This window comes from Rhinopithecus roxellana, chromosome 11 (assembly GCF_007565055.1).
Source record: "Rhinopithecus roxellana isolate Shanxi Qingling chromosome 11, ASM756505v1, whole genome shotgun sequence".
Lineage (NCBI taxonomy): Eukaryota > Metazoa > Chordata > Mammalia > Primates > Cercopithecidae > Rhinopithecus > Rhinopithecus roxellana.
The window spans coordinates 132,365,188-132,378,882 of NC_044559.1; the positions used below are offsets into that span (position 1 = coordinate 132,365,188).

General features: G+C 39.1%; 1 protein-coding gene across 1 annotated transcript in view; it reads left to right on the plus strand.

The window, feature by feature from the left end:
• Positions 1-12,864, plus strand: part of CFAP70 (cilia and flagella associated protein 70) — a 110,384-nt gene extending 97,520 nt beyond the window's left edge. The window contains exons 26-27 of the mRNA XM_030940829.1: positions 10,418-10,465; positions 12,572-12,864. Coding sequence (XP_030796689.1) covers positions 10,418-10,465; positions 12,572-12,652 — 129 coding nt within the window. The 3' untranslated portion in view covers positions 12,653-12,864. The remainder of the gene's footprint in view (positions 1-10,417; positions 10,466-12,571) is intronic.
• Positions 12,865-13,695: the final 831 nt, after the last annotated feature.

Here is a 13,695-nt window from a genome sequence, read left to right on the forward strand (position 1 = left end):
TTAATTATTTAAATAAATAAAGTAGTAAAGGGAAAGCAAGGAAACCCAAAGAAATGATAATTGAGAAAATGATAAGGAGTAGAAATAAATGAAAATTTCAACAAGGACATAATAGGATTGACAAAATTATGAGCTGTTTTTTGCAGAGACTAGTGAACAGACAAACCTCTTGCATGACTAAGAATTTTGTTTAAAATGGGAAGACACAAATAATATTAGCAGCAAAATGGAGACTAAATTAAAATCATTGGCTATTCTTATTCTAGTAATTATTTAAAAAACTAAATCATTGGCTAAAATTAGTACCCATTCATGACTTTTTAAAAAAACAAACTAGCTTTTTTAAAATCTGAAACTACATGTCCCAAAATCTAAGCTATTATCTGAAATGGTGAAAAGTTAGAAGCATTCCTTTTGACGTCAGGAACAAGGTAAGGAAAATGTTATTGTCACTTCTACTTGAAACTATACTGGAGGTTCCATTAAGGCAATAACACACGTACATACACACATAACAGAAATTGAAGGTAAAAGGATTAGGTAGGAACCCAAGAAAATCTACAAGCAAACTGAAATATGTAATAAAAGAGTTCAGTACTGAAATGGTAGATAATAAACTAACAATGATGGTTACTACTCAGGGCAGTCATTGGGGAACAGGGTGTATAAGGAGACAGGTGGAAGCAAAACTCAATGTATGCTTTATTATATCCTTTTGACTTTTGAATAATATAAATGTAGTCAATGAAGATTAACACAAAGAAGTGGATGGACAAAGCTGCTGGATAAAAGATCAATATAAAAATCAATGTCGGCCAGGTGTGGTAGCTCAAGCCTGTAATCCCAGCACTTTGGGAGGCCGAGACAGGCGGATCACAAGGTCAGGAGATCGAGACCATCCTGGCTAACCCGGTGAAACCCTGTCTCTACTAAAAAATACAAAAAACTAGCCAGGCGAGGTGGTGGGTGCCTGTAGTCCCAGCTACTTGGGAGGCTGAGGCAGGAGAATGGCCTAAGCCCGGGAGGCAGAGCTTGCAGTGAGCGAGATCCAGCCACTGCACCCCAGCCTAGGCAACAGAGCAAGACTCTGTCTCAAAAAAAAAAAAAAAAAATCAATGTCATCAAAATCAGGAACAATCAATTTGAAAGTCTGATTTTTAAAATCCCATTCAAGACCTGTGTGGAGAAAATCATAAGACTGCATTGTAAAAGAAAATCTAACAGAAAGATATACCATGTCCATGGGCAGAAAGTTTTGATGACATAAAGATGAAAGTTTTCCCTAAATTAATATCTAAGTTTAAGGCAATTCCAATAAAAATCATAACACAAGATTTTCAAGGAACTTGATGAGATACATCCTAAAATTCACTTGGTTAAATAAAGGCCAAAAAAAAATAGATATGACAGTATGGAAGAAAGAGTAAGGAGGAAGGGCTTTCCTATTAAATATCAAACCTTATTATGAAGCTGCAACAATTAACACTGAGTGCTATTAGTGTAAGAGTAGGTAAGTGAAACAATTGGCAGACAGAAATAGACTGACATATATATGGAAACTTAGTTGTGAGTAGATAGTATTTAAAAGTAATTGGAGTTTTCTAGAAATTTACCATGATGCGCTTCCTCTAGCAATTTGAAAATGAGTGTGCACAAGTTATTAATTACAGCATATTGCAATTGCAAAATAATGGAAACAACCTAAATGGAGTTCATTTATTAAGCATGGGAGAATGTTTACATAAATTACGGTATATTCACGTAATGGAATACTATGCAGCTGAAAAAAATAATGAGGAAGATCTCTATGAACTGGAATGATTTTCAGTTTATATTATTCAGTAAAAAAAGTGAAGTGCAATATTATACCACCTTTTCTATAAGAAAGAAGGAAAAAGAAGAAAATATACATGAATCTCTTCTTTAGTGCAAAAAGCAGCACAGGAAGGATAAACCAGAGATTAATGAGAGTAGATTCTACAGGACATGACTGGGCATGGGTAGAGGAGGGAGGAAATGAGGGGGATGACACTGTGATTGTCCCTATTTGTAGAGTTCTGACTTTTGGGACCATGCTAATGTTTCATATATTTTTTAAAAAAGAAAATCAGCAAGAAATGGGGAGACTCAATAATTACGTACAAACAAAACCAAATAAAATTGTATTTCAAATGAATAACGTAATTACACTGACAATGCAGAAAAATAATTAACTCGTAGTACTTTTGAAAACATTCTTTGCAGTGTAGACTAATATATACTATATATCAGGCTAAAGAGAAAAAAAAACCTTTATACACATTTAAAGTATAGTTTGAGGCTTCATTTTTGCAGAGGCATGAGTTAGCAGTTCTGAAATTACTAGGTATTCTATGATTTAACAAATAATTATGTTGTGGATAATGGGAGTCACATTTTTCACTGTGCTTCAAAGGAAGTTACAAATGTGGAAACAAGGATAGAATAACCTTGTAGTGGTGAATTAGAATGGGAGATACTGATAAGAGCTTATTGTTTGATAGATTAAATAGATACAGGTATAAATAGGTAGAAATATATGTGTATTTATAGAAATATATTCATATGTGTCTAAATACCTGTGTCTCAAAAATAAATAGTGGTGGCAGGGGCCATAAGCACATCTAATGCTCAGGTCTTAGTTTCTAAATCCATTTAAGAAATAGGGCATTTGTCCACTTTAGAAGGAAAGGGTTTGTGGGGGGACCAGAGGCTTCTTGGAAGATGGCCAAAAATTCCAGAACTAGTGCACGGAAAGTGAAAGATGAGTCTGAGATGTCTTGTTGAGTCAGAAAGTAAAAAATGTTCAAAGAAAGACTGGCACATATCAAAACGGCATAGGGAAAAGTAAAAGAAACAGGAACTAGCTTAAAGTGGGGACTCCCGCTGGCTCAAACAAGGATAATTTGAGCATCCAAATAAATAATTGTAGAAAAGGATTACAAATAAGAATCTATGAGCCCACAGTGATATAATTAAACAAATAAGTGGTAGAGAAAGGAAAGCTTACGATCAAAGGCCAACTGCTAAATGTATGAAGAATGATGGAATTGGAAAATCGCAATTTGGAAACCATCATAATAGATTCAGTGGACAATCATCAATGTATGCTAAAATTATGGTTGAAAAGTTCAAGGAGTAAGAGAATATTTCATAGTCTCAAAGTATCTCCTCACAAAATACTTATTAATTACAAAAGGGACAATAGTAACATTAGAGTAAAAAACCTGGCAGATAGCAATGTAATAAATGATCAAAGTTAACATCACAAGTATTGAGATAAGCATCTTGTGCTTCCTCATATGGTGCACTGAGAACACAGCATTTTTATGGTATTCCTGTTAAATGTTCATAACCTGATATGATTATGAGGGAACATCAGACAAACATGAATTGGGGAATAGTTTACAAAATAGCACTCTGTATTTTTAAAACAAAAATGCCAATGTCACGAAACACAAAGACTCAAGAACTATTCCAGATTAAAAGAAACTGGAGACATAAATAATGAATACAATGCGTGATCTTGAATTTTATTTTCTTATAAAGGACATTATTGGGTTGGGTGTAGTGGCTCATGCCTGTATTCCTGGCACTTTGGGAGGCCAGTTGAGCCCTGGAATTTAAGAACAGCCTGGGCGACATAGTGAGACCTTATCTCTACAAAACATTAAAAAAATTAGCTGGGCATGATGGCACCTTGTAGTCCCAGCTACTTGGGAGGCTGAGGCGGGAGGAGGATTGCTTGAGCCCAGGAGGTCGAGGCAGCAGTGAGCTGTGTTCACACCACTGCACTCCAGTCTGGGCGATACAGCAAGATCCTGTCTCAAATAAATGAATGAGTGAATGAAGAAATGAATGAATGATATTATTGGAACAATTGGAAAAATCTTGATAAGGTCTATAGATTAGATAATAGTATTCTATCTATACTAACTTCCTGATTGTGATAATGGTACTGTGGTTATATAAGAGAATATCTTTGATTTTAGAAAACACACCCTAAAGTACTAAAATTGAATCATATCTCTAATTTACTTGCAAATGTTCAGGAAAAGTTAGGTGTGTGTTTATATAGATATACACACACATATATACTTTAACTTTTCTATATATTTTTAACTTTTCTATATTTTTCTAACTTTTATACACACACACATACAGTAATTCCTCCTTGTCCCCCCGGGATATGTTCCAAAACCCCCCAGTGGATACCTATAACAAAAGATAGTACTGAATCCTATATATACTATGCATGAATTTCTTTTCAAAAATAATTATTAAGTTTTTTTCTAATAGCCCACAGGTGCTACTAAATATTCACAATTTCTTTTTCCTTCTTCACAATTTCATGGATAAAAGATAAATTCATACCACAGATCTCAGCAACCTTAGCACACAATTTTTTTTCTTTCCTGATTTAAGTCAAGAGCTTTCACCTTTTCATGAAAAGGAAGTACTTTATGGCTTCTCTTTGGCATATCCAAATTGCCAGCATCACTACTTTTGTGCTTGGAGTCTGTTATTAAGTAAAATAAGGGTGGCTTGAATTCAAGCACTGTGAGATCGTGACAGCTGAACTGATAACGGAGAGATTTATGAAGTGACTAACTGGCAGGTAGCGTCTACAGTGGGGATATGCTGGACAAAGGGATGACTCATGTCCTGGGAGGAATGGCACAAGATTTCATCACGCTCCTCATAACAGCAGTATGCATTTTAAAACCTATGAGTTGTTTATTTCTGGAATTTTCTATGTAATATTTTCAGATATTGGTGGGCTGAGGTTGATCTTGGGTGAGTGAAGGTGTGGAAAGCAAAACCTCAGATAAGGGGGACTACTGTATACATATATATGTATATGTATACAGTACATGTATTCCTTCCTGAGAGAAGGAAGAGAGAACTGTTTTTGTAACTTTTATTTAATCTGAAATTGTCATAAAAAATTCTAAATACCCCTTAAAATAATGCAGATTGACACCACACTACACACCCACTAGAATAGCTTAAATCAAAAAGATAAGCCAGGCATGGTGGCTCATGCCTGTAATCCCAGCACTATGGGAGGCCAAGGCAGGCAAATTGCTTGAGCCCGGGAGTTTGAGACCAGCTTGGACAGCATGGTGAAACCCCATCTGATATGATTTGGCTGTGTCCCTACCCGAATCTCATCTTGAATTGTAACTCCCACAATTCCCACTTGTTGTGGAAGGAACCAGGTGGGAGGTGACTGAATTATGGGGGTGGCTCTTTTCTGCACTGCTCTCCTGGAGTGAATGAGTCTCACGAGATTGATGGTTTTAAAAACGGGAGTTTCCCTACACAAGCTTCTTTTTGCCTGCTGCCATCCACGTAAGACGTGACTTGCTCCTCTTTGCCTTCCACCATGATTGTGAGGCCTCCCCAGCCACTTGGAATTGTGAGTCCAGTTAAACTTCTTTCCTTTGTAAATTGCCCAGTCTCTGGTATGTCTTTATCAGCAGCATGAAAACTAATACAGTAAATTAAAAATCCAAAAAAAAAAAAAAAAACGAAGATTAGCCAGGCGTGGTGGCGGGTGACTGTAGTCCCAGGTGCTTGGGAGGCTGAGATGAGAGAATCACCTGATCCTGGAAGGTTGAGGCTGCAGTGAGCCCCTGTGATGGCACCACTGCACTCCAGCCTGGGTTACAGAATGAGATCTTGTCTCAAAAAAAAAAAAAAAAAAAAAATAGACAATGCCAAGTATTAACAAGGATGTGGATGAACTGGAGTCCTCATACATTACTGATAGGGTTGTAAATTGGTACAACACTTTGGGAAACAGTTTGTCAGATTCTAAAAAAGTTACATATATTTACCATATGTCCCAGCAATTCTACTTCTCTATATCTAGCCAAGAGAAATGAAGACATATGTCCACACAAAAATTTGTATATGAATTTTTATCACAGCATTTAATAATAGTACAAAACTGGGAACATTTTACATGTCCATCAGTGAACGGGTAAACAAAATGAGGAATATTTACACAATGGAGTACTACTCAGCAGTTAAAATGAAATTCTGATTCATGTAACAATATGGATAAACCTCAAAAATATTATGGTAAGTGAAAAAAGCAAGTCACAGAAGACTATATATTATTTGATTCTATTTACTTGAAGTAAGGAAAATAGATCAATGGCTGCCTGGAGCTAAAGGTGAGGATGGAGAGTAAGTGCAAACAGGCATGAAAGAACTTTTTGGAGTAATAGGAGTCTTCTAACACTGGATTGTGCTGATGTTTGCACAACATAACATTAAAATTAGTGAATTTTATGGTATATAAGTTCTGCCTTAATATAGCTATTTTTTATAAAGACACTATATAGCACCTGCAAAATGAGAAACAGATGGATTCTTCACTAAATGACGATGGGACAACTGGCTACTGTCCACATTAAAAAAAAAAAATTAGTTCCTTACCTCACACACCACATACAATTCCAACTGGTTTAAAGACCTAAGTTTTTTTTCTTAAGAGATAGGGTCTTGCTCTGTTGCTGAGGCTGGAGTGCAGTGCAGTGGAATGATCCTGGGCTCAAGGGATCCTCCTGCTTCAGCCTCTGGAGTAGCTGGGACTACAGGCATGCACCACCACTCCTGGATACTTTATTTTATTTTATTTTGTGTAGAGACAGAGTCTCACTATGTTGCCCAGGCTAGTCTTGAACTCCTGGCCTCAAGTAATCCTCATGCCTCAGCCTTCCAAAGAGCTGTGATTACAGGCATGAGCCTCTATGCCCAGCCCTAAAGATCTAAGATCTGAGTCCTTTTTTTTTCTTTTTTCTTGAGACGGGTTCTTGCTCTGGTACCCAGGCTGGAGTGCAGTGGCAGGAACACAGTTCACTTGCTGCCTCGACCTACTGGGCTCAAATGATCCTACTGCCTCAGCCCCCCAAGTAGCTGGGACAACAGATGTGTGCCACCACGCCTAATTTTTTCATTTTTTGTAGAGACAGAGTCTCACCGTGTTGCCCAGGCTGGTCTTAAACACCTGGGCTCACGCGATCTTTCCCCCTCAGCCTTGCAAAGTGCAGGGATTACAGGCATGAACCACTGCACTCAGCCCTGTGCCCATTTTAAAATCAGATTGTAGAGATTTTCCTCATTGTAGCAGCTATTTATATAACCTGGATGCTAATCCTCTGTTATAAATTCTGCAAATATTTATAATAAAGTCCTTAAACTTTATTTTAGTGTCATTTGTTATACATGAGTTTCCAACTTTAAAACTGTGGGAAAACCACTTGAGCCTGGAAGGTTGAGGCTGCAGTGAGCTGTGATTGTGCCACTGCACTCCAGCCTAAATGACAGAGCCAGACCCTGTCTCAAAAAAGAAAAAAAAAAGGAGGGGGAGGGGCATGGGGGACAACATAGGAATATGCAGTTTGCTAATGTGGAGATTGTAAAAGTTAATACATGTATGAGAAGAAGCTCTGTGTCACTAGTAAGCATAAGAATGCAACTTAGAATAATGATGTGGCAGAAATTCACAGCCATCAGATTGGCAAAAATTTAAGTATGGTATTAGCACTTATTGGGGGAACCAGCCCCCAATATTTCAATGTAGGTTCTTTTCTATTTTCCCTAAGTGTCGGCCGGTCTGAAAAATAAAGGGAAGTGTACAAAAGGAGAAATTTTAAAGCTGGGTGTTCGGAGGAGACCTCACATGTTGGCAGGTTCTGTGATGCCCCCTGAGCTGCAAAACCAGCAAGTTTTTATTATGGATTTCAAAAGGGGAGGGGTGTACAAATAGGGTGTGGGTCACAGAGATCACATACTTCAAGGGGAATAAAATATCACAAGGCAAATGGGGGCAGAGCGAGATCACAGGACCAGGGCGAAATTAGAATTGCTGATGAAATTTCATGTCCCACTGGGCATGCATTATCATTGATAACATCTTATCAGGAGACAGGGTTTGAGAGCAGACAACCAGTCTGACTAAAATTTACTAGGCAGGAATTTCCTAATCCTAATAAGCCTGGGGGCGCTACAGGAGACCAGGACTTATTTCATCCCTTGTCTGCAACCGTATAAGACAGACACTTCCAGAGCAGCCATTTTAGAGACATACCCCTGGGAATGCATTCTCTTTCTCAGGGTTGTTCCTTCCTGAGAAAAAGAATTTAGCGATATTTCTCCTATTTGCTTTTGTAAGAAGAGAAATATGACTCTGTTCTCTCTGGCCCCACAGGCAGTGAGGACCAATAGTTATCTCCCTTGTTGCCTGAAAATCGCAGCCATCCTGTTCCTTTCGGATGCCCAGATTTCATATTGTTCAAACACACATGCTCTACAATTTGTGCAGATAACACAATCATCACAGGATCCTGAGGCGACATACATCCTCAGTTTATGAAGATGATGGGATTAAGAGATTAAAGTAAAGATAGGCATAGGAAATTATGAGAGTATTGACTGGGGAAGTGATAAATGTCCATGAAATCTTCACAATTTATGTTCACAGACTGCAGTAAAGACAGGCGTAAGAAATTATAAAAATATTTGGGGAACTAATAAATGTCCATGAAATCTTCACGATTTATGTTCTTCTGCCATGGCTCCAGCTGGTCTCTCCATTCAGGGTCCCTGACTTCCTGCAACAAGCACTGATGAAGATTCTCATAGTTGTAATTGGATATAAATTGGCACAACTACTTTTCAGTACAATGTGGCATTATTTAGTTACATTAGTATCTACAATTTGGCAATGCAATATCTAGATATAATCCTAAGAAAAATACAAGAAGATATGTACAACATCTGTAATCCCAGCTACTCAGGAGGCTGGAGGCAGGAGAATCCCTTGAACCCGGGGGGCAGAGGTTGCAGTGTTGAGATCGCGAGAGTGCTGAGATCGTGCCATTGCACTCCAGGGTGACAGTGAGACTCTGTCTCAAAAAAAAAAAAAAAAAGAGGAAGGAGAAGAAGAAGATATGTACAAGTATGTTTACTGCAGCAGTGTTCATGACAGCAGAAAAATTTTTTTCAAAATTGTTTTGGGTATTCTGGATCCTCACATCATTTGGGCCTCTGCCTCCCTGTGGCAGGAGGGAAACAAAGTAATAGTGATAGGAAGGGAAGGTGTGCTGGAAAATGCTGCTGGCAATTCAGTGAACTTCAGGTGGGAACATTTCAAAGTGTAGATTTGTAGGAAGTAAGGGTTTAGGGTATGAAAGTTTTGTGAACTAGTAAAACTTTCATATGGACTAGCATTAGTCAGAAAATTGGACTAGATATTCCCCAGGTCCCCTTCAGACCCGAACATTCTGTGGTTCTTACATATTTAAGCTTTACCAAGTGACTTTGGATGCTCTAAGTTAGTTACTATGTAACAAACTCAAGAAGTAGAATAGTGGATTCATATTATCTCATTTAACTTCTGGAGGAGTCCTTCATGCAAATAATAATATCAACTGGGGGGAGTAGTTAGTGTTCTTATCTCATATCCAGATCTTCATAGAAGTAATTCTGATACCTACTTTTTCTAATTCCTAGAGACAGAGTAATGTAGTAGTTACAAACTTGGACTCTGGAGTCAAACTGCATTGTTTTAAACCTGGCTCCTCTACTTACTAGCTTCATAACCCTCGCAAGTTACTTATCCTCTCTGTAAACTGGGAATAATAAATAACAGTAGTTATCTCCTAGGTCTTGAGGATTAAGAATGAACTTAAAGCACTAAAAACAATATCAATAATGAAAACAATGTAAATCACATAGTATGGACTGGTAAGTGTTAATTATTATTAACAAAATGGCTTCAATCCTAAGAGGAACAAATGACTCATGGTGCTTTCAAAAAGGTGAGAGGCCAGGTTATCTTTAAGCTTTTCAAAATGAAGGAGGAATTTTTTTTCCTTTTTTTTTTTTTTTTTTTTTGAGATGGAGTCTCGCTCTGTTGCCCAGGCTGGAGTGCAGTGGCACAATCTCAACTCACTCACTGCGACCTTCACCTCCTGAAGCGATTCTCCTGTCTCAGCCTTGCGAGTAGTTGGGACTATAGGCACGTGCCACCACACTCGGCTAATTTTGTGTATTTTTAGTAGAGATGGGGTTTCACCGTGTTAGCCAAGATGATCTCAATCTCCTGACCTCGTGATTCACCCGCCTTGGCCTCCCAAAGTGCTGCGATTACAGGCATGAGCCACTGTGCCCAGGCAGGAGGATTTTTTTTTAAAAAAAAAACCTTTTTCTCCCTACCGCCTTTCATTTGCTAGTTTTCCCAATGAATTCAGAAGTTTTTAACTGGAAGGTGTAGAAGCCTTTGCCTTAGGTGTAGGTGCCTCTGCCTTAGCTGAGGCAATGTGTTTTCCTTAACATAATGTTTATGACCTGTCATCATCACCAGCTGCTGTACTTTTTTCAGGTTGGGCGGCAATTAGAAGCTGAGCAGGCCTACAAGTACATGATTAAGGTATGACACAGATGCCTCTGTCATTTGCCTGCCCCATGTTGAGGGTGGGAAATTAGGAGGGAGGTACTGGCTTAATTCAGGACTTTCATATTGTGAATATTTTTCTAGAGGCTTTTCTTACCATCTTTGCCGTTATTGTGGGGCTGCTGGGTTTGTAATAATAACCTATGTATTATCATGGGTGATCTTTCTTCCAACTCTTTAGAGAGAATATATAATAGTTAATAGAAAGGTAGCCTGGGAGTCAGTCAACCTGAATTATGATTCTGGTTTTGCCATTAACTAACTGTGTTAATAATATTGTGGGCTTCATTTTCCTCGTGTAATATGTAGGGGTTGGTTTAGTCTAGGGGTCAGCAAACATTTTCTGTAAAGGGCAAAATAGGAAATTTTGGGGGATGTGTAGGCCAAACAGTCTGTTGCAACTACTGAACTCTGCACTTGTAGTACAAAAGCAGCTATAGATAATACATAAGTGAATGGCTGTATTCCAGTATAATTTTACTTACAAAAAAAAAACCAGGTAGTGGCCAGGCGCGGTGGCTCATGCCTGTAATCCCAGCACTTTGGGAGGCCGAGGTGGCTGGATCACGATGTCAGGAAATGGAGACCATCCTGGCTAACAGGGTGAAAACCTGTCTCTACTAAAAATACAAAAAAATTAGCAGGGCATGGTGGCGGGCACCTGTGGTCCCAGCTACTTGGGAGGCTGAGGCAGGAGAATGGTGTGAACCCGGGAGGTGGAGCTTGCAGTGAGCCGAGATCATGCCACTGCACTCCAGCCTGGGTGACAGAGCAAGACTCCGTCTCAAAAACAAACAAATAAAAAACAGGTAATGAGCTGGATTTGGCTCATGAACAACCCCTGGTCTGTTCTATCAGTTACATATACATATATATTTTGAGACAGAGTCTTGCACTGTTGCCCAGGCTGGAGTGCAGTAGCATGATCTCAGCTCACTGCAACCTCCACCTCCCAGTTCAAGCGATTCTTGTGCCTCAGCCTCCCAAGTAGCTGGGATTACAGGTATGTGCCACCATGCCCAGCTAATTTTTGTATTTTTAATAGAGACAGGGCTTTGCTATGTTGGCCAGGCTGGTCTCAAACTCCTGGTCTCAAGTGATCTGCCCACTTCAGCCTCCCAAAGTGTTGGAATTACAGGTGGGGGCCACCATGCCCGGCCTGTTCTATTACTTATGAATTCCAAGTAACTTGACTTGAAAGACAGTGGTTTAAACAAGTTAGTTTTTTCTCATCTAATGAAAAGTCCAGGGCTCATACTGCAGCTCCATAATGTCATCAAGGAACCCAGCATCTATCTTTGTGCTCCACTAATTGTAGCATGCAGTTTCTATCCCTCATAGTTGCAAGACAGCCATTGTAGCTTGCTATCATATCCATGTCTCAGGCAAGATAAAGAACAATAAGGGAAAAAGGAAAAAGGGGCCATGCTACTTCACTTCCCTTTAAAGGACTTTCCCTAAATAAAGGGCTTCTCCAGGTGTCCTACCCAATGACTTTAGTTTACATTTACTTGGGCCACAATTGGTCATGACTACCTCTAGCTGCATGGGAAGCAGGAAAATGTGGCTTTTTAGCTGATTGCATTGCTGCCTTGAAAAGAAATTAAGATTTTGTTAGTAAAAAAAAATGGGTATTCAGTAGGCTCCTAGATGCCTCTACTACATATCTAGATTCTAAAACTAAAACCAGATCTAATATAAGCCTATGATTTCTGTCTCTGATTCCCTGATATCACTTGCCAGATGGGAATACTATGCATTAGCCAAGAGATGCTGGTAATAATGTGAACACTTTTTAAAAATAAAAAAGTAGACTTTAATGAAGTTATCTTACAAAAAAAATGTACAAATCATGACTGTTCAAAGTGCTTGATGAATTTTCACAAAGTAAACATATCCATGTAATAACCAGGACAAGGTTCTAAGGTCTTCTACTGGAGTATGAAGTAGGGAATATAGGAAGAGCCAATTCCATCCCCGGGAACTATGTTCTTTAGCTGTAGCCCCACAAAAGAGGGGTCTTCGAAGCCACATAAAGTATATCACGTATGACATATGTATTTCCCTTTCTCTTTAATGTAGCTGAAATTGAAAGATGAGGCTCTGCTTGCAGAGATCCACACACTACAGGAAACAGTTGGCTTTGGAAATCCATCTTTCTGATACCGCTCCAGCTGAACAGTTTTCCGTATGGGACTCTGAGTTCCTTTCCTTCCCAGAGAGTTTCACCATATGAAGTCTGGAGCTGGAGAACGAAAGAATCTTCACCATAAACAGAGACCCATTCATTTATTTCCATTGGCTGTGTTACTGGATGTTTTATTGGTTGACAAGAAACTGGGTCACAATAAAAAATGAAGATATGAAACTCAAAATTCATCAGTGTGGTTCTGGAGTTAACGTATACTGAATTATATGTAGGTATTTATATAAATAACTACAGTGTAATTGCTATAATTATATGGCATATATATACATATAATAAAATTAAGGTATAGTGGGGTCATTAGGGTTTCTGATGAAAGCTTATTGGATCACTCCTGGAGGAAGTCTGGTGCTGAGGTCTCTGGACAGGTTCAGTTAACTGAAATACAAGAATTAAGGCATCATTTTCAAAGGTGGCCGGAGGAAGACTGCTATGCTGGGTCACTGTATTAGGGCAAAGAGCATGTTAGCCCTTTGGAACTAACAATAAACGAAAAAAGCTGAACAGAGAGGTCTTTGCTGAAGGTGGAGCTATTGACACCTTCTCACCATACACAGGCATCTTCATGGATCTAAACCACTAGGGATCCAAGGAGACACCATTACCCACATCACTGAAGCCATATTCTAGGGCTACAGATGTTAAAAAAATTCATACTTCACCTCTGCCCTGGATCACAGCACGGCAAAAGCAGGAATAACCTCTCCTTTATTTTTTAAGGTGTGATTGCCTCGACAGGGGTGGGACGACAATAGGAGGAAAGGTGAGAGGTAAATTAGTTTTAGTTAACGAGAAGGATAAAGTAAACTCTAGTCACTTATAATCCTTCTCGTAGTCTCGGCCCTGACACTACCTCCTCTGTGAAGTCTTCCTCAGAAAGCATTAGGTCTGCCTTCTCCGCTCGCTCTCCTTGCACTGAGTACTACAGATCGCCCTAGTTTATCTGCTGTCATCTCACGGTCTCCCCAGCGGACTGTGAGCTCCACGAGGAAAGGACAAC